At 37.6% G+C, this 22,552-nt stretch overlaps 10 protein-coding genes across 10 annotated transcripts in view; 6 read left to right on the plus strand and 4 right to left on the minus strand.

Moving 5' to 3' along the window:
- RHIMIDRAFT_78225 (GCY protein) overlaps positions 1–512 on the plus strand; it is a 1,421-nt gene extending 909 nt beyond the window's left edge. Inside the window, exons 4-5 of the mRNA XM_023615686.1 lie at positions 60–271; positions 333–512. Coding sequence (XP_023461837.1) covers positions 60–271; positions 333–470 — 350 coding nt within the window. The 3' untranslated portion in view covers positions 471–512. The remainder of the gene's footprint in view (positions 1–59; positions 272–332) is intronic.
- On the minus strand, positions 513–2,509 carry RHIMIDRAFT_241869 (uncharacterized protein; the record flags this gene model as incomplete). Its single annotated transcript, XM_023609664.1, has 9 exons — positions 513–659; positions 717–1,214; positions 1,267–1,410; positions 1,468–1,651; positions 1,699–1,756; positions 1,813–1,881; positions 1,938–2,105; positions 2,160–2,308; positions 2,361–2,509. The coding sequence occupies 9 exons, from the start codon at positions 2,507–2,509 to the stop codon at positions 513–515; spliced, it is 1,566 nt and encodes a 521-aa protein (XP_023461838.1).
- RHIMIDRAFT_269994 (uncharacterized protein) lies at positions 2,469–3,070 on the plus strand. The gene is made up of 2 exons (XM_023612161.1): positions 2,469–2,492; positions 2,571–3,070. Exon 2 carries the CDS (start codon positions 2,698–2,700, stop codon positions 2,986–2,988), a length of 291 nt encoding a protein of 96 aa, XP_023461839.1. The 5' UTR covers positions 2,469–2,492; positions 2,571–2,697; the 3' UTR covers positions 2,989–3,070.
- Positions 3,071–3,096: 26 nt separating this feature from the next.
- On the plus strand, positions 3,097–5,789 carry RHIMIDRAFT_78258 (ATP-dependent DNA helicase ii). The gene is made up of 13 exons (XM_023615687.1): positions 3,097–3,394; positions 3,453–3,555; positions 3,609–3,702; positions 3,757–3,847; positions 3,897–4,329; positions 4,388–4,476; positions 4,535–4,663; positions 4,715–4,826; positions 4,880–4,966; positions 5,018–5,118; positions 5,168–5,272; positions 5,340–5,465; positions 5,514–5,789. Exons 1-13 carry the CDS (start codon positions 3,269–3,271, stop codon positions 5,634–5,636), a joined length of 1,719 nt encoding a protein of 572 aa, XP_023461840.1. The 5' UTR covers positions 3,097–3,268; the 3' UTR covers positions 5,637–5,789.
- A 37-nt stretch (positions 5,790–5,826) lies between these two features.
- On the plus strand, positions 5,827–7,401 carry RHIMIDRAFT_247966 (uncharacterized protein; the record flags this gene model as incomplete). Its single annotated transcript, XM_023610466.1, has 1 exon — positions 5,827–7,401. The coding sequence occupies one exon, from the start codon at positions 5,827–5,829 to the stop codon at positions 7,399–7,401; it is 1,575 nt and encodes a 524-aa protein (XP_023461841.1).
- A 152-nt stretch (positions 7,402–7,553) lies between these two features.
- RHIMIDRAFT_241873 (glycoside hydrolase) lies at positions 7,554–9,865 on the minus strand (the record flags this gene model as incomplete). Its single annotated transcript, XM_023609665.1, has 3 exons — positions 7,554–8,413; positions 8,467–9,434; positions 9,486–9,865. 3 exons carry the CDS (start codon positions 9,863–9,865, stop codon positions 7,554–7,556), a joined length of 2,208 nt encoding a protein of 735 aa, XP_023461842.1.
- A 74-nt stretch (positions 9,866–9,939) lies between these two features.
- Positions 9,940–10,804, minus strand: RHIMIDRAFT_241874 (SURF4-domain-containing protein; the record flags this gene model as incomplete). Its single annotated transcript, XM_023609666.1, has 3 exons — positions 9,940–10,422; positions 10,474–10,590; positions 10,643–10,804. 3 exons carry the CDS (start codon positions 10,802–10,804, stop codon positions 9,940–9,942), a joined length of 762 nt encoding a protein of 253 aa, XP_023461843.1.
- A 1,419-nt stretch (positions 10,805–12,223) lies between these two features.
- On the plus strand, positions 12,224–12,683 carry RHIMIDRAFT_78315 (uncharacterized protein). The gene has a single exon (XM_023615688.1). The coding sequence runs from the start codon at positions 12,359–12,361 to the stop codon at positions 12,587–12,589; it is 231 nt and encodes a 76-aa protein (XP_023461844.1). The 5' UTR covers positions 12,224–12,358; the 3' UTR covers positions 12,590–12,683.
- Positions 12,684–18,502: 5,819 nt separating this feature from the next.
- RHIMIDRAFT_78360 (BRCT domain-containing protein) lies at positions 18,503–20,343 on the plus strand. Its single transcript, XM_023615689.1, has 6 exons — positions 18,503–18,662; positions 18,714–18,827; positions 18,882–18,925; positions 18,984–19,050; positions 19,108–19,221; positions 19,281–20,343. The coding sequence occupies exons 1-6, from the start codon at positions 18,546–18,548 to the stop codon at positions 20,322–20,324; spliced, it is 1,500 nt and encodes a 499-aa protein (XP_023461845.1). The 5' UTR covers positions 18,503–18,545; the 3' UTR covers positions 20,325–20,343.
- Positions 20,344–20,444: 101 nt separating this feature from the next.
- Positions 20,445–22,378, minus strand: RHIMIDRAFT_208410 (uncharacterized protein; the record flags this gene model as incomplete). The annotated part of the gene is made up of 6 exons (XM_023607054.1): positions 20,445–20,873; positions 20,934–21,094; positions 21,145–21,352; positions 21,403–21,922; positions 21,976–22,079; positions 22,127–22,378. The coding sequence occupies 6 exons, from the start codon at positions 22,376–22,378 to the stop codon at positions 20,445–20,447; spliced, it is 1,674 nt and encodes a 557-aa protein (XP_023461846.1).
- Positions 22,379–22,552: the final 174 nt, after the last annotated feature.

Genomic DNA, 22,552 nt, shown 5'->3' on the forward strand with positions numbered 1-22,552 from the left:
GATGTAGATTGTTAATGAATTAAAAAAAAAAAGAGTAAATAGTAACCTATATACTGTAGCTTATTTACCTCAACACAAGCTCTTGGATTACTGCAACTCAAAGGGCATTCATGTTAGTGCTTACTCTCCTTTGGGATCTAGTCAGTCTACTTTATTACAAGACCCTGTATTGAACACGATCGCTCAGAATCGTAACAAGTCTGTCGCTCAGATCCTTCTTTCCTGGGGAGTTACTCGAAGCAGTGTGCTACCCAAAAGTGTAAATCCCGAGGTAAGGTGACACATGATTGTAAATCCTGGAGCTAATGATTGTATCTATTGTTTTACTGCAGCGTATCCAATCTAATATTGATCTTATTGAATTGAACGATGAAGAGATTCATCAAATCAACGAAATTTCAAAGACAACGACAAAAAGATTCATTAGACCTACATGGGGTGTACCTGTGTTTGACGAAGATTTTGAATAAAAACAAGCGTTCATATTGAAAATAGCGTATGTTTTATTTCTATTAAGAGAAACAGGGAGTTTCGGGCGAGATCATGGGCACCGTATTATTCTTGAGAGTGAAGGCTCTCCAGAAACTAGGAACGGGCAAGTTGCGGAGTGCAGCAGGAATTTCATTATACAAGTCCTTGGTTATATGCTTATGTACTCTCTACAGATAGATCAAAGTAAGTTTACTGCGCAAGCTTATTTTTATTATTATTATTACCTTGGGCACTTTGCCGCCATTTTTCGTCGTACGGTCTTCTTCATATATCTGGCGCCAGAGTAAAGAAACGGTAGGATCGCGCGTGAAAGGATTATATTCGAGCGGTTCAGTCACATAACAATTCTTGTTATCAACCAAACCTTCTTTGGGATCCAAGTTACCCAAGCTAATCACATTAGGATCTAAATCTTCGACTGCACCAAACTTGTTACTAGACACGACAATGTGCCAACCAAGAGGAGAGATAGCCACAGAGCTGTCCCACACGGGCTTTGGACTCGTGTAGTTGGCGCGAGCTGTGTAAAAATCATAAAATGTAATACCCTCATAGAGCCAACCGCTCAAAGGTGCGGGTGGAGACATCTCGCTGCCAAGGAACCGGTACAAGAAATTATTATGAATGACCATATTGCTGACTTGTAAGAAATCCGCGTGGACAGCAGCATACATCATGATGCCTGTGTTGGCAAGATAATTAGAGATCACATAGCCGTCTACCTGTACTAAAAGTTAGAATGAATCACCCCCTGATCACTTTAGGGGCACTTACAGCAGAAGTGAACCGAACAGCACCACCAAAGTCAGCAATCTGCCAGCCAGCAATAAAGTTTTGGTAAATGTAGGTTTGATTAGAGCCTACAATACTGATACCATGATCTTGGTGAATCTGTCTTGTATCAGGGAATGTTGCGTTCTGAGTGACGAGTTGATATCAATTTAAATTTATACTAATTAACCAATTCTTCATTACCAGAATGTTCTCTCGAATTGTGATATCATTTGTAGAGTACAGCTGGACACCTGAAGCAAGGAAGCCTTGTTCGTCAGGTATGTCTCGATTGAGACAGTTGTACACATATCGCAAGTTATTATAGGATCGTCTTAAAGAAGGATTGATGACGGGTTCCAATTCATCAACGTTACGAAGGTCAATGCTATCTGTCAGTTAGTACATTTGTAAGCTCGGAAATTCTATTCTTACCCAAAGATATTGTTCGAAACTACACTTTCCTTTTGTGTCTGGAACAAAATGCCAGTGTCTAGAAGAAAGCATATTTAGGGTCATTTTTTTTTTTAAAAAAAAAGAGTTACATACTAGTCGTGTTGTAAGAAGGATATCTCTCTGTAGCAGCATGCAATTCGTCACGAAGGAATATATTACCATCTACAGCAAACAGGAATGTTATTTACAAATAGTAATTATCTTGGTGTATATATTACCGATGTAGAGCTTATTGCTCTGTTTAGCCACAATCGATCCACGACCTCCATTGAAAAAGACATTGTTGTAGATAGCCACCTCATCCTCATTTTGTTGATTGTTGACTTCAATGCGAACATTTTCAAGCACAAGGTCTTGAATGGACCAGTTCTTATTCCTTGAGTCAACTGTTGAAATGAGATATAAGACACACATACATATTTTTAGTCTTAAAAGTGTACCTTCAATGATTGCTGGTGCATTCTTGTCTTTTACAGTAATGATAGTAGGATATTGTTGATTGCCTTTGAGAGAAACACCTTCTTTCAATAGAATTGGTTTATCAGAACGTATAGAATAAACGCCTGGATCAAGATAGACAACAGGGTTTCTACGACATCTGTTGGTCCATTGCCACTTTAGTATAAATTATGCTGTGTTACCGCAAACGATTTGCTTCGTTGATCAGGTCCTGCAATCTGTCAGAATAATCCCAGGTAGTATCGTATTGATTTATATTGGCACACCATTTAGCAGAGACAATGGTTGTCCATAGGATTAAAGAAACAATAGAACTGGTAAGTAATTTCATTAGAAAAAAAAGGAACCTGGTTTCAATGCTTAGTCAAAGCCTCCTTCTCTTTTATACTCACTCTGTCTTAAAAATGTGCTGGAGCTGGCGGGAATTAAAATAAAGTTTTCTTTTTTTGTGAAGCTTTTTTTTTGTGTTTCTCTTCCTCTTTTCTCTCTCTTTTTTTTTTCTTCAATGATTGATTGTGAATGTCTAATACAACCTATCTGATACCCAAAGATCTTCCGCCTTCGTATGACTCGCTTTATCAGTCCATTCCTTCATGCTCACAGGCCAATTACTGTCATGATTCAGTGATAAGACGATTTTTTCGTAAACATGGGCCATTTTTACAAAAGTTTATTGCAGCCGTTTTTGTAGCAGCCACTGTTTCAGCAACCGTCATGCTTTTGTTATGGCAATTACAAAATCTGACAACCTCACCTCCACCCAATACTGATGATCCTTGGTTTGATCCTTATCAAGAAGAAGAATATTGACACTGTATAATGTATGTTTGTAAATAATGTATTCATAAAATAAAATAAAAAGCTCGGGTGACTTTCTCTTGTTTTTTTTTTTTTTTTTCTTGCAAACGTATATAAGAATAAAAGATAAATAATGAATGAAGCAAGTCAATCACTATTTCCTGAAGAAGAAGAACAACAAGAGATTGTAGAAGTAAAGCAAAAACAATTGTAATGCGTGATCAAGACAACTTATTGCTTATAGTACAACTATAAAGAAAGTATAGTATTTGCTATTGATTGTCATCCTACCATGTTTGAGCAGGACATGGAAGGAATTGCCCCGATCCAGACCGTGTTTGATCAAATAAAGCGTATTATGCTCTATAAAGTATTGGCCTATCCTGCTGACCAAGTGGGTATCATATTATTCAACACAGTACGTCTTTCCCCGGTAGCGTGTTGATAAAATATCTGAGCACGCTCTTTTTGTATAGGAAGAGAAACATAACTCAGCAAATAATGAACGTATTTATGTATTGCAGAGTTTGGATATACCTGATGCTTCAATAATAAAGGAGGTGGATAAATATATCAAAAGTAAGAGGGTCAATAAAAAGTGACAGCGACAAGTGTAGCTAATACCAACATAGATATATCATTATTACGAGATAACTATGGTAGCAGTAAAATAGAATGTCCACTGGGTGATCTCTTTTGGGTTTGTTCAGATGTATTCTTTGGAAGGTAATGTGCTTAAATTGATATAATGAGTACTGATATATATATATATATTTCTAGTGCACCCAAATATGCTTCCAAGCGAATGATACTCATAACCAATAATGATAATCCTACACAGCACAAGCCAACATCGATTCAACGAGCCAGGGTAAAGTAGAAAACGAAAAAGAAATGCATATGACTCAATACGTCTTTAGGATCTCTTGACGATTGGAATAGATATTGAGCTGTTTTTCTTTAACAAAAGAGATGCTCTATTTGATCCAAATTTATTTTATACAGAGATTGTTAAAGACTCTGTGCATAGATTAGAACATTTGGAAACTATTGTGAAATCAAAACAAGCTAAAGGTCGATCCGAGTTTCGTATTCCTTTCCGAATCAATGAGGGTCTTTGTATAGGAGTAAAAGGATACAACATGATCATCGAACAGAAAGTCAGCCCACACAAGTATTTCTATACGAGTGGAGAGCAAGTAAAAGAAGCGAGCACGATCACGCGCTGGAAATGTGTCGACACAGATCAATATTTAACAAAAATGGATATAAAGCGTGCTTATGATTATGGAGGAGAAAAGATTGTGTTTACGAGTAAAGAGATAGAAGAGATAATCAACTTTAAAGAACCAGGTGTGCTGCAACAGTGCGTACTGATAGGAGAGAAACTAACAAGTATTGTTATTATTAGGTCTGCTGTTATTAGGGTTTAAAAGTCTAAAAGAACTAGAACCACATTATCAAGTAACGCATCCTTATTTTATTTATCCCGATGAATCCGTAAGTTCCGAGATATTCCACGATATACGATAATTACTCAATTTTCTCCCTTAATTAGCAATATGAAGGCAGCACGAAGTTATTCTTTCACCTTTTGCATGGAATGATCAAAAGAAGCAAGATCGCCATTTGTTCCTTTATGAGAAGAAAAAATGTCGCTCCCAAGCTAGCTGCTCTTGTTCCTCAGGTAACTAAAAGCAAATGTTTACCCTGATTATATAAACAACCCTTATTTTAGGCGGAACGTAAAGATAAAGAAGGAAATCAAATTGAGCCCCCTGGATTACAAATCGTTACTTTGCCATATGCCGATGAGATACGACCTATTCCATTCTCATCCACCCCAAAGGGTAATTATATGAATGAACGATAGATAACGATGACTCACTTGATATGTATTTAGCTGACACGAGTAGCATTGAAGCATTTAAGGAACTTGTCAATAAATTTACCAGCAAGGGATATAATCCGAAGCATTATGAGAATCCACGCAAATATTTATATTTATTGATATACATTGAATGATAACCTATTTCTGTAGATCTCCGAAACCATTACAACATGATTCAAGCTATTGCACTTGAATTAGAAAGTAAACCTCAATCAGATCAGCTATTACCTAATTATGAATACATTGATCAGGTAATAATAAACTGAAAACAATGGATGATGTGCTTACGATTATCAATAGGAAATGGCACAAGATATAGAAACAGCCAAGCAACTGGTTGGTCTAGATACCATTACAGAGCACGACATCATGTCTGCTGGTCAATCAGTAGGCCAAAAGCGGAAGGTAAACAAACCAGTGGAGATAAAAAGATAAAAAAATTTTTTTTGGTTAATGATTAGCACATTTTTAGATAGATCAAAGTGTCAAAACTCAACAGAGCAGCAGTAGTTTGGATGATAAGTTTGATAAAAAACTAAAATTAGACCAGGATGCGGACACTATAACAGTCCTTTGGAATAACAATAAACTTCAAAAGGTAATCATAGAATAGAAAGAAAAAAAGAGGGCTCATCTTATTATTTAGGCTTCAAATGCTTCACTCAAGGAATTTCTTAAAGATAATGGAATACAGCCGAAAAGACTTAAAGCAGACTTGGTTGCACAAGTCGATGAATTATTGCATGCAAAATTCAATATTAGGGACTGAGCGTTATTTCTGCTTCTATCGATAAACTTTTCCGGAAAATTATATAAAAAAAAGGGAATACGGAACTTAAAATTTGATAACAATCTATAACATTGATCCGAATGTTCGAGCGACTATATATAAAAGGGAAGCAATAGCATAAATCAATTAAAAAAATTTTTTTTCGTTTTTCTATTTTCTACATTATTGAATGCCGCATTTAAAGACGACACATAAAGAAGATGCAACTATTCTATTTGACCTAGACCCTTCATTCACTGGGATTATGCGTGGCGTAGCCAATGATGAATCAGAAGGTTGTTCTGTCATTGGAAACTGTATTGTTCAAGTTCATAAACCAGTAAAGATTAGAAGATTCATTGTTTGGTTAGAGGGTCGTTGTAAAGTCAATATCAAGGGCACTGGTTACAGTGTCTCCAACACAGAAGGAACGGAAAGCAGAACGCTCTATTCAAAAGATATCCACTTTATGGGTGATGACGGCTTAGTACACACCTTGATGCCTGGTCAATACGCCTACCCTTTCCGATTCGATCTTCCAGCCAATTTACCTGCCAGTTTTCGTGGTAAGCGAGGTTACATTCGATACAGACTACAAGCCGCCATCCATCGCCCCAATATGTTTTCAAGTGACATCCAAGCATCAAGAGATATCCCTATCAAACGCTGTTTACTCAATGATCACACTAATATGGCAGATCTTCGAGAAACGTACGAGGGCAAGCAACATACCAACAAACTACGCTATTCAGCGACTGCGCCTAGCATTGCTTATCGTGAAGGTGGTCTGATCCGACTCAACATTGAAATGCAGCTTCAAAGACCAGAAACACAATCTATACGAACAGTGACGTGCGCATTACGCGAGCGTATCCAGTACCGAACCACAGATAGCAATGCCAGCACCGTTCTCAGCAAGACGGACAACCTCTTTCCTTTGGGCTACAGCACGTTCTATCCAAGCCAAGCTCCTGACTATGATCCCAAGGCAAAGGCAGACTATAATGCCCTCTTCCGTCTCTGTCCTCGTGTCAGTGCCGATTTGAATAGTCGATTGATGAAAGTGACTCATGCACTTGTAGTTAATATCATGCTTGACGACTCACAGCCTGACGATCAAGAGGAAGAATCTGCTTATGAAACAGAAGCAACTGATACCGAATGGAATGCTTTCTCTGAAGACGAACGACATGTCGATACCAAGCATAGTAGCCCATCCTCCACTCCTCCTGGTTCTACTCCTGGTTCGCCCATTCTCAGTCGTTCCTCTTCTGCTTCCTCGCTTGTCTCTATTTTTGCCATGGGTCGCTCTCATTCTAATGGCTACACAAGTGGTGGCGAAGAACTGGCCACGATTCCAGCTATCAAAAGCCATCGAAAAAAATCTTCCAAGAAACACAAGGATTCGCATGGTTCTCACTTGACTCTTTGCACTCTCGAGGTACCTCTCGTCGTTACATCTCGTGAGCATTTGTGGAATGAAAAGCCCAACCCTCCTGCTTACGATGAGGCCCAGGAACCACCAAGCTATGATACTGCTCTTGATGATCTTCCTCGTGCACCCACTTATCCAACAGATGATTCTGGTAGTGCTAACAGCAGTGCTCGATCAAGTCAAGAGGAAATTCGTGATCATGATCATCACGAAGGTAGTAGTAGTGCTCGACCATCACTTGTGTCTCGATCTTCTTTTATGGAAGCAAGACATGCTGCTGCCAAGGTTCTCTCGGCTGTTTCATCCAAAGTACCTCGCTCTCACGTATAAGGCATATCATATACATATAGACTCTGTTTATTTTCATGCATTATTGTAAATATCATTCACATTCATAATTTTATACATTTTATATATACAATTGATAATACAACTCTCTTTATTACTATTATTATTATTATATCCCTTTTCTAATAAACAATTTAATATTGTTCCAAGCTAAACGCTAATACTTCACTCTTGACTCTTCCCTCTCCAAATCCATGTACTGGAATCCAAGTATGTTCTGCTTGCTTACCATTGACCTTGCAGACGGGTGGTACAAACGATCGACTTGTATGCAGATACTTTCCTAATGCGAAATAGACTTTATGACGTCTAGAATTTTCCAATCTAAAGCTAATCTTGATGTCATCCTTTCCTTCTTTTTTAAATGTTTCTAATTCAGCGCCTGGCACAATATGAGCTGTAGTGCCTAACAACAAGAGACTGTCACTCTCTGGAGGGATATGGAGAAACGTCTTGGTCTCGTGGATCTTGAGTTTGACCTCTGATGAAGGATGATAAAAGATAGGTTCGTTATAGTCTGAATAGGCCGTGTGCATCTCACTTGAGGTAGCAAACAAGAGGTGAGTGTCTTTGGAAGATTCTGGTAAATAAATCACTTGTTCTTCCTCGGTTAGGTTACTGTATGTTGTATACTGATTGACCACAGATCCGTTCTGGACCGAGTATTGGACCATAAAGCAGTCTTTTCTAAACTCGAGCACTCTCTTGACCTGTGCTATCACTTTGGGAAACGTTGCTGCATAAAGCAAGTGTTCATCCTGACCGTACAGTGCTACATTGTCGGAGCTAAAGACAAGGGCACCAAGGATGTTGTTAAGCACACAGAGAGTGTATCGTTCGCTGGGTGTCAGCTTGTTGTTTTGGTTACGGATAATCATGACATCTGGATCATTGCCGAACATTCTATCAGACATGGACCATCGGCTGAGCGTTGAAACAAGCGAATTGGCTGTTGATACGCGTTCTCGAACGTGAAGTAACTTTAGCTTGCTATCTATACACATTTATTTTTAGTAACAATTTAAGAGATAATAATAGCAACATTACCTTCCCACCAAGGAGCAACATCAGAGCCGATACGACAATAGTCTACTTTTCTAAATGCACAGGCTAAGGGAACACCACAGCCAAGGACAAGCTTGTCTGGACCAACAAGATCTCGGATCAAGTCCATAGCTTCCCACATGATCTGGCCTCTCGACTTTCCACAGCGAGGAATCATGGCAGCAGCAAAACAGAAATCAAGCTTGAGCATGTCAAATCCCCAATCGTGCAAGACGGTGTCAAAGACTTCTTTTAGATATAGACGTGCTCCAGGATGATACATGTCCAGTGCATAAAATCCGCCCCAGTTAGGTCCAGCCACGACAGGCTTCTTTGTTTCAGGATTGATTATGAGCCAGTCTGGATGCTCTTGAGCCAGACGACTGTTAAACCCAACCGCGTAAGGAGCTAACCAGAGTCCTGCCTTAAATCCAGCGTTCTTGATCTTACTGGCCACAGCCTTCATGCCACTTGGAAACTTTTCGTTAATTGATAGCCAGTCACCAATCGCAGTCTGAAATCCATCATCAATTTGGAAAATGTCGATTGGATACTGAAATTGCTTGAGGGCCTCCACGTTTTCATTAATCACTAGCTCGCTCACGTCTCCATAATAGTTGTACCAGGATGTCCAGCCATTCACGTGACGCTTCATGTTGTTGCCTCGAATACATCTGCGGTCAGGGTAAAACTCTGCATAATCGTCCCAGATGGCTGCCTCTGCGTCTAATCCTTGCGCCATAAAGATGCGTACGAGTTCAATCTCTTCATCCTTGTCAAGTCGCATTCCGGACACGTCCTTGTAGATGCTGAGGGAATTGCTATTAAAGTCACCGATGAAGTAAGTATAGCCGTACTGTTCGGACACGGATCCAAAAAAGGAAAGAACGTTCTTCATGTCTCGAAAGTGAGTGTAACTACTTGAGTGAATGACGCCTCTTTCGCCAGAGTGCTGAAATATATCATAATCACTATGAGCAATAGTCAATATATAAAGTATTACGTGTGTATATTGATTTTACCCTTGAAGGTTCAGTTGTGTATACCAGGCAATAGAGGATCGAATAGGGTTAATCTTGTCATTCTTTGTCATTTCTCTTGCTTGACTCCAACTTTGAAAACCATTTGCCAACATACGCTGGTCTTGCAAGTCGGTCATAAATGTTGCTTTGAATTGAGCAAGTTCGATGGGCTTTTTCGCTTTGACGCTAAATGACAGTATATAACCGCCTTTATTATTGGTATGAGGAGGGATCTTTAACGTGACGTGAGCAGCATCAGTCGAAAACGTGCCACCAGGTTGGATCAGTTCGTTTTTGTGCTTGACAAGTTTCTTGTCTAACTTATAATAAAAGCAAAGTTGTGCTTTAGAGTTTTGAAATGAGGTTGGAGAAAGGTTCATAAGAGAAAAAAGAAGGTAGTAAAGCCATTGAAACCCAGGAGTGAGCTAGAACAAATAAATATGTGCTTTATTTCTCAAATTTCCTTTTTTCTTTTTCCGTCATAACTGAGTCTACCAGGTCCTACAGAGAGGAGAGAGAGTAAGCCTCCGGTGATACTGAGACATTGAAAGAAATCATATTTGAGAAATTCTCTTTGATGGGACCTATGTGCTGAAGACCACCAGTTATTGACAAGGAGATTGATGATACAGAGTAAGGCAACCAACAGTGTGGCTGACCATCTGGCTTGAAATCCGATAATTATCATGGCGCATGCAGCCAATCCGACGAATAGGATAACTCTGCGTAACATACTCCACTCACCATTGAGAATAAAGCCAAGACATAGAAAGACAAGAAGGATACGACCGGCGAGCTGATGATATTTGTGTTTATCTATGGGTGACAGTTGAGGAAGAGAAGCAAACATTAAGTTTCTTGACTTCTTTTGATTCAAGGACTCTGTCATGCATAACAGTAGACCACCTGTTACTGATAGAGTTCGCAACAGAACCATCTGATTTATGGTCAATAAGTCATAGTCATCATACAAATTATACGTTTTTACCACATCATTTAATAACCCAAATGCAAATGCTTGACATAAACTTAAAGCCACTAATACTGCAGTTGATAATCCAATTCGATTCTTTAATACTACACATGTTGCAAATATTGTCATGCACTAACAGATAAAAGTTAGACAAAATAGGTATGTGTATACAGGAAACACATACAGATAAATTGACGGCTAAAAATGTAAGTGTTACAGCCTTGGGGATATGTCGAACCCTTTGAAGATAAAATGCCTGATCTTCCCACTGCCAGAATGTTCGTAAAGCATCTTCATAGAATGTCCCAACAATCAATAGTCGACTTAGAATAGGCAGGTATTTCATAAGAAAAAAAAAAAGATGTAATAAACTCTTTTGTTTATTTTTATCTCTCTTTTATATTCACACAGTAATTTCTTTATCAACCAACTTTTTCTTGTTCCTCTTTACCCCTTTTGATAAAATTCCTTTTCTTAAATTGACAACGCATACCAATACTTTTTGTTGTCGCGTTATTTTTATAAATCAAACTCAGCCACAAGCTGCCTTTATTTCAAGAACAAAAAGAAAATTGCTGGTCGTACCTACATCAATTCTCAGTTGACAAAATTTATTATAAGCTCTTCGAATCACGTTTTTTACTTGAAAATATATAACAAGCTATCTCTTTTTAGCCTTTTTCGAGACGAGCACCGTGTACAACCAAATCAGAGTCTCTCCTTTGAACAAATCGAGGAGTTGTACCAACAATTTGCTACTCGGTTTCGAATGGAAGAAGAATACAAAAACACTATCAATTTATCCTCCCAAAAGTTATTTATACAGAGTTAGAGGAAAAAGACTTAATGTGCAAATTAGATCTGAAAGACATGTACGACGTGGAGCATATACATCCAGACTCAAGGCGTTTCCTTACCTTCAAGCACAAAAATGTAGTACAGAAACTCATCTTTTGGTCTTCTCAGCTTTTCTTTTTTGCAATCATAAGAGTGGAAGAGGTACTGAAGCTATAATTGTTGTTGGAGAGCTAAAGTAATTTCACATTTTGGTACTACAGACCAGACAAAGCTTATCACTGACGAAACCAGTCTTGAAGAAAACAGTATTATGCAAGAGATTGAACGCTCACAATGTGTGCTTCAATCTGATGAAAACATCAGCCCTTTGTTTTCAGCGTACTTTAGACAACATCAATATCGTTTATATTGAGCTGAAGCTCAAGTTTATTAGCGTGACAAAAGTTCAATCACTTGGGAACGACATTCAACCATAAAGTTGTCAAATTGAATATGTAATATGTGGTATAATATATATCTTAGTTTAGAAGAGTCTTTTAAATAAAAGAAATTGATCCTACTAAGGATAAACAAAGCAAGCATTACACACACGAGGTGATTTTTTTAGGTCTATACACTACGCGTCCATAGGCTCTCTAGGTTTTCTTCTTTTCTTCTTCTCCTTCAAATTGTAGTCAGCCAAATACAACAATGCCAACGACAGAAAAGGGACTTATAAAGAATACTTATACTTCCCAATTGAAGTGCTACAATGACGGAAGAAGAGAGTTCTTCAAATTATATGCTTCGATGTACAGTAATTACATGTCTTTAACAGATACAATTCTTTAAATAACACGTTTCACACTCATATTTGGTTCTCAAATTAAGGCATAAGAAGCAGGCAATACTTCAAAACACAAGTAAGCAAATTCATGAAACAGGATTATACTGTCAATGTTTGATCAAACGGTAATTTTACGCGGTAGCAAATACTATTACCACGCTGATACAATATTGATTTTTTTTCTTTTTAGGGAAGATTTATCTCAAAAGAATCGGCCAGTAGCAAGAAACAGCAAAGTCCCAGCTCTCTGCCATAGGTGACAAGGCCAACTTGAGGATGTGTTGTACCTCTGCCAACAAAACTGACGATTTAGACAACATTGAGTTTGCGAAGAACATTAACAAAGGCAAGCATTACGCCAATCATGCCAGTCATCGAAAGAGTTTTAAGAGAGGCCAAAAGCTAGCGGCGATCAACTATATTAGAAGAAGGGAGATCTCCGTAAAGCCCGTGCTTTTGCTGGAGCGACTAATGGGCTTTGGAGAGAGGGATTATATCAAACCGTAACCATTTCACCATGATGGTGAATAATGATACGACCATGGGCCACTGGAAGCATCGACAAAGCTCGCCATATGATGATAGTAATAATAGGTCTAGGTTCGTGGCTCTTGTTTCTCACCGTCAATGGAAAAAGACGCAGGACCATGGAAGATTGAGGCCTTTCCGCTTATCACCAGTGGTTCAACAAAGCAATGGACGAAGCTGTAGAGAAATTTCCACCATTTCAAGATGAAGGGTGCTTCGACGTTAGAGGAATTAATCGAGATATATGGATAATGTATTGCCTGGACGATATATATACTTATTCGTCAAGACATATATATGATTGGGAGAGAGTCTGTGTACATCGTCAGAGGCTACGAAAGAGAAACTAGCCTGGTGAACCCAACAAGCAGAAATGAAGAATAGATATCCCGATTAAGATGCCTCCAAGGATCTTGCAGAAACTAGACCTAAGAGTTTATACCGAAGCCTTGGATACAGGATAGAGAGGATCGCATCCAGAGTAATGAAAGCATCCAGATTTTGGATAAATGAAGAAAAAGAACATTATGTTAATGTTCGAGAGCTAAAGGCGATTCTATTTGTGTCACAGCCTTGTAATGAGTTGTATTCTCAGCTAGGAAGGGACAGGAGGGAGGAGGAGGAGGAAAGAGCCAGGGCAGGGTAGCGCTAAGGACTTGAAGATTGATCTACAGAGAATAGGGCTTATGAGGTAAGAGCGAAACGATTGGCGGTAAGTATAGATGAATAGAGAAAAGGGAATAGACGGATAGCCTAAGGACAATAGGAGTAATGTGATAATTAATTAAAGAGACAAATGAGGGCATTTATATAGAATTAGAAGAAATGTAACATGATAAAAAAGAATCAGCTTGAATTATTGAGGCGCTAATATTATGCGTGAGTTTATAATGAATCATGACACAAAAGTACAACTGGGAGATGAACTACCTGGAGTTTCTTCATAAATATGTCCTATACTCTCAGGGACCACTCTTCAATTCCGTAAGGAGATGCACCAAATATGAAAATATAGAGCAAGAAGAGCTTATCTTTTGGTAGTGAAGATACAGAAGGATGCCTTTTTTCGTACTCCCAATAGATCGTCAACACATTTAAGTGAAGATCTATTATACACGAAATGCGTTCCGTCAATGAAAAGAGTCCGATGACATAATGCTCAAAGACGATACATGGATGTGAATCTGAGCCTAGAAGAACGCTTGTGCGTTTGTATAGCGCAGCCTGATATTAATATATGGCATCTCACTAATGAGAGCTACCTATGTGAGGTTATATAATGATAATTACCCCCAAACTGCTTTATAATGATGCACATGAAGAAATCACTAAACTATTGTTTCCTTGGTTACCAGAGACAAAGAAAAGTGCGTCAGATGAATATATTTTATTAAGCTTAAAGAACAAAAAGTCAAAGTGTGGGAGTAACAAAATGAAGTTTATATTTAAGTAAGCAACAGTTTGGTTTTCAAAGAAAGAGAGAGAGAGAGAGCTTTGAATAAGCAGAGATATTTTTTCTTTTGATAGTCAAAATTAGAGAACAAATAGAGATTTCTTTAGGGGCTTTTCGACGTGATAAACATGGGACAGGCATTCACTAGCATTTTCAAGCATTGATAAGCATGAGTAGGTGTTTGAGTATTTGTTTGAGTATTCGAGTGTTTGATTGTTTGAGTGTATTGATAAGCAGTAGCAAGCATCTTTTGAGTATTAGCGAGTAGCAGAGATTTCTTTAAGGTTTCACCCTGTGAGAGATCATTATGATAGAGTAAGATGCATCGAGAACCATGAAATAGAGTCAGCAAAAGTGAATTTTCTAAACAACGGCATTAATTATATGTCCTTTGGGATCACCCAAACGCTGTTATACCTTTTCAACATAGGGAATAATAAAAGCACAGGAGAATTTTTAAAAGAGATAAAGAATGAAGAAAAAAAGGAAAAAGGCAAGAATAATTGTCTCTTTTATAGTTGTTTGTTTATGTTAAACATGTTATTTAGGCTGAAAATAAATGAACTATTCCTCTTTTCTCCAATAATGTATGAATAAATAAATAGATCATTCTCTATCTTATCCATATTAGAACATATCCGAGAATCCGAACGCCTCCCCCCTTTTTTTGCAAAATTTTTTCACGCGTCCTTTTCTTTTGTATGGCCGCTTGTTTACAGAAAGTCGACCTCACGCACACATACACACACACGCATAATTTTTTTATTATGATCGCTTCACTTTTCTTATTTTCAATATGTGTTTTTCTATTTTTCTAGCCGTTTTCTTTAATAATGAGTAAAAAAAGTAAGGTGAGAATTAAATGTACAAGGAAAAACATTGAGAGAGGACGGTATCTTTAAAAATACAGCTGATAGTAAACAAGAAAAAGAAGGCTTACAGTTGTTATTTATCAACCAAAGAAAGAAAGTCAATCATGATTGGTATATTTGGTTAGCCACTATGACTTTCTGCTAAAAAGCACCAAAATCCAATCGTCCTAATCTTCATGTATCAAAGCCAGTTTATCAAACATGAAATGTAGGTGATTGAATTGCTAGCTTAGGAAAACATAAAAGTGTATAATGTTTTTATTTTTATTTTTAATGCACATGAAAAAAGGTAAAAGGTAAAATGTTCATCCTCTATTTCCTGTTGCTATATCCTGATCCTTTTCCTTTCTGTTTGCGAAATGTAGACTAGCATTAGCAACAATTATGATTGTCAAAGATTTGATGGCTAGGTGTTCATTTTTATAGTAAAGCAATGGATCTTCCAGGTCTGCATAAACTATTTCAAATGGCGCTCGAAACAGGATGGGTTACTAAGGTACACGACATACTTCACTTAATCACTTTATTGGCACGGATACTCGCGTATCATGAATGAAAGGTATTATAAAATGTAATTTATTGGACGATGAGAAAAGAGGCTTTTATAACCATGAAAAAGAATATAAATACATAAATGCATGAAATGGATAAAAATAAGCCTATATGGAGATAAAATAGTAGAAGAATAACTCAATATGCCTTAGAGAGGAAAGACGTGGTGGCAGTGCGGTTTGTCACTGAAGTAACGAATGCTGTCATCTTGTTGATCAAGTGTAGCCTTTACTTTGTCGGCCCCTATGGTTAATATTGCCAAAGATGCTTTTACTTATAAACACAGCAGTGCATGCATTTGGTATTCGCTTTATTCATGATCAAGTTTAATGCTGATTCATTTCATTAAAGATAAAATGTGTTTTAATTAAAAGCTCAATCTCGCTTACTTTATTTTATTTTTATTTTTTAGTTGAAAACCTTTTTCTGATTTGGTCGACGAAATAAGCTCGGACTCAGTTGCCGCCTTGAGTCAAAGCTATCTTTTTCAATTTGGCTGGACCATCCTATGGATACCTATGTTTAACCGTACTAGGATTTGATGCCTTGGCTAGCATCACAGTGGTAAATCCAGCTATCCACATGTGGGCGATCATCGTCTTACACACACGGCTGCTTAGGTCTTTCCTCTTTCTATTGATGATCCGGCCCCTTTTTACCCGAACAAGCTCTCACATAAGTCCTTCGCAAAGTCACCAGCGATAATTTTTAGATGAAAGCAATAGGTAGATAGCCATTATAGGGTCATAAATACCATAACTACACACTACACATCCAACTACTTTTTCAAGATATTGATCAAGACCCTTTCATCTTTTGGTTCTCGTCTCGACAAAGATTCATATGATTCATATAGCTTATATAATCCAGACGCTCACCATGACACTACTCGAGATTCTTTTTTTCCCCTCTCCTCAGTTTGTCGTAGCTCTTTGAATAGGTCCATTAATTGATTTCCTAGGCGTCCGTAGGCAGGCTCAATAAGTTTCAATTTATTATCACAAAAGAGTGGAGGTGATTCTGATAGGTAGGTTCATGTTGTTTAACTGAAGGGGCTAGCTGCATCTCATGCTTGCCGTAACGTCTTGTCGATATGTGAATATAGCAACAAAGAGGAGCTAAAAGAAAGACTGCTAGCTAGTAAAAGTAATGTTGAAGGATTTGAAATGATACAAGTCTATTGATATTATATGGTGCTTTAACAGATTACTTCATGTATACAACTTTGAGCAAGGCATTATACTAGAGCCATAACAACTCTAAGAAAAGGATTATTAGAAGGCCTCTTGTATTCAAATGGAATGATCACCCTTTTTCGGAACAAAAAGGGTGCTCATATAAGTACACTTCACAAGTACCTAAGCTGGCTTTGCTCAAAAAGGTAAGGCGTCAACTATTTCAAGGTAAATAAATAAATAAAAAAGGAGTCATTCATTTCATTCTAGCGTTGTTCATTTTTCTTAGAAACATAAAGAGTTCGCAAGCCCTTATCTTTGTCTTTTTCATTTATATCAATCCTAATAATAAAAAAAGCATATTACTTAGAGAAGAAAAATAAGAACCCTTGCTCTCCCCCCGAAGCGGGAAAGACCAGCTACCCGGCACTTCAACATCCGGCAATATTCTAGAAGCATTCCTTCAATCTTGGAATTGGGCAAACTATAGAGATTGAGTGTAGAGAAAAAAAAGTTTGGAATGGAAGTCTCCTTTTATAGTTTTTGGTTTGTTTACATTGTGACCTTGAAAAGCGTTCCTGAGTTAAAAAAATTCCTTGGCTGCATGAATTATTTTTAAGGAGAATGCTATTCCTCATTCCTCATTGGATGATTTTTTGTAGTAAGTTTATATAGTAGGACATGTTATTCAAGGCGTAATAATAAATAAGCTTCTATTGAAATATAGATCTGATTGTTAATTCGTAGTTGTATTGTATAATTTTTATATAAAAAATACATTTGAATACTAGCAGCTTAGCATCGCGTCAGGTTTTAAAGAAAAGGAGGTGTAAAAGTGGCTGGAGAGATTCTCTACAGTGCTTCTGCGTGATGCATGAGTTTATTATACAAATACTTCTCCTTCGTACGCTTAATCTCCAAGCTGTGTACATCGCGATGGTATATGGAGATACAGTATGGAAGATGGTGAAATGAGCATCATTTTCAAGATGTTATACTCTTTCTTCATCCAAGCAAAGTGTAACTTATTACGTTAGCCTGATCAAGCTATCACAAAATTGATTGCTGCATTTGGACAAGATCAGGGAAGTTGATCTACAAGCCACCTATTATGATACCCTTTCTGCCTGACCAAGACCTAAACATAACATTGTGATGAACTAACAGCCTGTCATATGAAAAGAAATATGATATCCGACCCGACATAATCATCTCAACACTGATATAGCACGATTTTGGTCATCCAATTAGTTTGGTGAGGTCAATCTTGGTAATAGCGCAATAACCAAGCACTATTTTTACATGGGGCGATCTTTTGGCAGAGAGTATCTTCTTCTATCACTGTTATTGCCAGTGGCTCCAGCAATTTACTATTTGATAACATTCTACCTTCACTGCTGCCTTCATCTATCTCGAGTGCCATAATCCTTACGTTTACCAGTGCTGCCCCACTTGCACCGTCTTCGAAGGCGCCGTCGTAGAACTAAGGAGTTTTCCTTTTACTTGTATCCACTAGATGTCAAACGAAAATTTCAAACACAAGATTATCTTAATTCAAGATACTTCGTGACAAATTTGATGATGACTATAGATTTGTACTAAAGCTCATACGACATACAAATGTTATCAAGATTTATCTAAAAGACCCATGAAGACAAGGAGCGTTCCAAGGACGAATCCAATTACTGAAATGGAACAAAACAATGTGATTGTTACTGGCTTGCAAAATCAGAGAGTAAATGGCAATGCTTGCAGCGAAAATCTTGAAGCATACAGTTCAAAATGGGAGGTGACCACAATGCCTTCAAATTCTGTGACAATTTTTTCTTTTTTTGGATTTGCGCCCATAGACTCTGGATTTATTTATTTTTGTCTAGTCTTAAATGTCAAGGCATGAACTAAAGCTTGGAAGACGTTTGAATGATAAAAAATCTGTATCCATCTTTAGAAATGTCGTCTATTCAATAGACAGTTCACTTGAATCAACTACAAGAACACGCGTAAGAAAAGATTGAAATAAAATGAAAGATTTAATAAAAGAGAGACAATAGTTGATCAACCTACTTGAGAGCAATGGTGCAGTTTCCGCAGATAACGATAATACATTCAACTTGTACGTGTCTTTAGAAAAGAGTTTAGATCAGCCTAATGTGCATTCTGTCACTGTATGTTGACTCTTTTTTCTATTTCTACAACTAAATTGTTTTTATTATGTGTAGCCTCTTTGGATAGAAACAGCCATTACTAATGGATTTGTACATGAGTAAAGGACTATTTTTCCCCTTTCTGTTTGAATATATTCATTAACTCTTCTTTGTTAGGACACAATATTACTCACCATCCAAACCTAACCAGTTCTTATCAGGTGTTGTCTTGTTTATTTTAGACGTAAGTGTTTTTTTTATTGTTGTCTACTTTTACAAGATATTAAAACAGCGGGAAAAGATATCTGAAGTAGACGTCCAAAGATTGACTGAAGAGATAAGGGAACATGGAGGACAAGTCCGTAATGATCTGACAGAAGATATCACACACTTGCTTTGTATTAACCCAAGAGGAGTAATGAATTAGAAAACAAGGAAAAAAGAGGAGGAACAGCATTAACCAATGGATTATAGGCAGAATATCAACACTGTATAGACCATCGCATTCCGGTAGTGTTACCACAATGGCTAGATGACTGTTTAAGATTTGGAGAAAAGATAGATATCACTTCATATCGGTTTCCAACTCCCACTGTATATAACCCAACATTACCTGCAACCATTCATCCATATCCAAATCAAGATCATCTAAAAGATGCTACAGATTGTACAGTTTTAGCAGATCAAGTCATATACTTTGGTACTGATATCCACGTCAAGGACAATTTTAAATCTCGATTGATTCAATGTATAAAACGTGCTGGAGGAGCAGTATCAACTGACTATGATACCCCTGTTACCATTGTCATCTTGAAGCATCGATCAACAGAAGAAGGCATTCAGGCATTTCAGGATAACAAGACCATTGCAAGCCTGTGGTGGCTAACCAACACACTAGCACGAGGATATGTGCTGTCGCCTTTGAGTACTCTTCTGGACTATCCTGTTCCACAAGGAGGTATTCCCGGTATGGACCATTTACATGTCTCTATCACAGGATACAGAGACGTGCCCAGAGACTTTCTTCGAAGGCTCATCATTCATACAGGCGCCGTTTTCAATCCTTTGATGGACCAACAGGCGACACATTTGATTTGTGGATCGAAAAAGAGCGATAAATATAAAGAGGCACTCAACAGAAGCATGACGATCGTCAATCATATCTGGCTTGAAGAATGCTATCAGCAGTGGAAGATATTAGATTGTGGTCACAAACGATATGGATATATTCCAGAAAAGAGTAACGTATTAAATCAAACAGTGGGTAGAACCCATCTGTTGCATGATAAAGCAAAGCTCTGGATGAATCCTCAGACAGTGCCAGATTATTCAAGGTCTAAGCATATTTATGAAATCATCAATGTTAACGAAAAGGGATCCATTGATATTGTCAATCCAAGAAAAGCAGCAGTCAAGGCAATACGTGTCCTAAGTAACATTGTGATGCCTGATATGAACGCATATGAAAAAGAGGTAAAGTCTTCCAATTGGCCAAGTCATAAGAAGCAAAAGACATAATGCATATTGTAAAAGAAATAAATATAAATAGTTTGTGATTTATTTCTGCAGCCATTTTTTCTTCTATCATTGGGTACGTTTATATAAATGTGCATGTGTGTATATGTGTACATGAAGGTCTTATTGTGGAGTATAATAGTTACCGGCATAATTCATTGATTGCTGACCATAGCCAGCGAATGCATCATAACGTGGTTGCTTTGCATAAGGATTATTATTATTATCATCTCCATGTGGGCGCTTTAAAGCATTTGGTCCTTCATTTTCTGATTTAAACTCTGAAGAGACATGTAAAGACACTCTATTCAGTAAATGAACATCATCACCTCTTTCCATCAAATAACTCCTATAACGGTTATTAATGATTTGCTGATCTTCAGCTGACAAAGATTTTCTTGCTTTTTCAAAAACATTTATAATACGCTTATTGGCTTCTTTATCAAACAATCCAAGTTCAAAATTGATATAATTTATCCAAAAGTATTTGTTTTTGGCGTATGCACTAGAATGGGTCTCATACATTTCTCTTATCTTGTCTGATTCCATTTTCTATAGAAAAAGGGAGCGTTTAATAATGAGTATGCATGCAGCTTCTAACTTTATATGAACCTGTTGTAGGTATTTAATATACTGAATAGTCAAATAGGCTCTTGCAGATTCATCTAGATAGGCTGAACTGATATATTGACCGATGAGAGATTCAAAGGTATCTGTATTTTGTCTACGCTCGAAATGGACATAACCTGTAATGGCTTCAATATGTGTAGGAGCTAAAAGAAAAATGTTAGATGATTGATTGCTTTGTGTATACGTTCATTACTTGATTGCAGTACTGATGTGTATGTTGATCTTGCTTCATCTATGTTTCCTTCTTCCTCCAAGACTAATGCTAACGCAAGCTTGATGTGTATTTTATCTTTTGATAGGAACGTATAAGCTGCCCTTTCATATGCAGATTTGGCTTCTGAGATCAAGTTATTTCTGGCTAACCATTGCCCATATCGTAACCAAAACTCTTCATATTGCGCCTAAAGCAATATTAGTTAGTATATATACAATCATACAACGCTCTACTTACGCATGGTACAAGGCATCGCTCATAGAGTGCTCGAATACGAGCGACGTCGCCCACAGATTCCTCAAAGTCTAAATACTTGTTCCAATTTTGAAGCTGAGGCCTATCTAGCGGCTTGATATGAAAGTATGAACGTTTAATCTCTGCCTCATACACCCAGCGTTTATTTGTTCCCTCTTGTGTTTCCTTGTATACTTTAGCTATTTGCACGTCTAACTTTTCTCTCAGGGCCTTCTCAAGAGCATCCCCTATCAACTCTCCCTTTTCTGCCTTAATCTCTGATAAAAATTGCTGCAATGTAGCATCATTGATAGCTTCAGACGGCTTTGTATTTGCACAAAGTCCTCTCCATTTCTCATAATAACGAGCATATTGATGCATTGGTATGATCACAATACGGTTCATCAGTTCAATTAGTTTTTTAGGGTCGGATATTCGTTTCTCTACAAAATCAATATATTTGTCCCAAAAAGGATGAGCTAAAAAGTCGTATCCAACATTCGCAGCGGCTCGTTCAAACAATCTGACGTGGATATGAATACTAGGCTATTTTTTTTTTCTTTGCTTCCCTTTTACCTTTCCAGTTCTTGGTTGTCTGTTGTTGTGACTAATTTAAAATCAAGATAGTGATTCCAGAGATCAATCGAATTATGAATAGCAGCTACTCCTCTTTCAAACGTCTATAATAAAATGATTATTATGGAAAGTGACTTTAGTTGGTACTTACTCTTTCTGCTCCTTGACCACCGCGTGCAATTCCTTCCCAGTCAGCATACTTTTTCCAGTAGCCGAAACAGAGTGGAAACTTGGATAAAAATGCATCATACACAAGTTCCAAGTTGGTAATATGTTCAGGTGGACTCGTAGACGTAATCTCTGCTGATTCTGCAACGCGAATAAGTTGTTCCCAGGAACTAAAATCTTCAGGTGTCGCGTGCGCAATTTGCCAAAGTCGATCCCATTCTGCGTTTCCAGACATTGTTGAGAATAAAGAAAGAGAGAGAAAGAAAATAGAGAAAGAGAGAGAGAATGGAAGGACAATAAAGCAAAGAAAAAGTGATGAAAAAGAGAAAAAAGCCTGGGATTCAAATGCCGAAACAAAGAGAGGTTTAGGAAGAACAGCACTATTTGAACACGATGATTGTAAGGCGTT

This window comes from Rhizopus microsporus (assembly GCF_002708625.1).
Source record: "Rhizopus microsporus ATCC 52813 unplaced genomic scaffold scaffold_26, whole genome shotgun sequence".
Taxonomy (NCBI): domain Eukaryota; kingdom Fungi; phylum Mucoromycota; class Mucoromycetes; order Mucorales; family Rhizopodaceae; genus Rhizopus; species Rhizopus microsporus.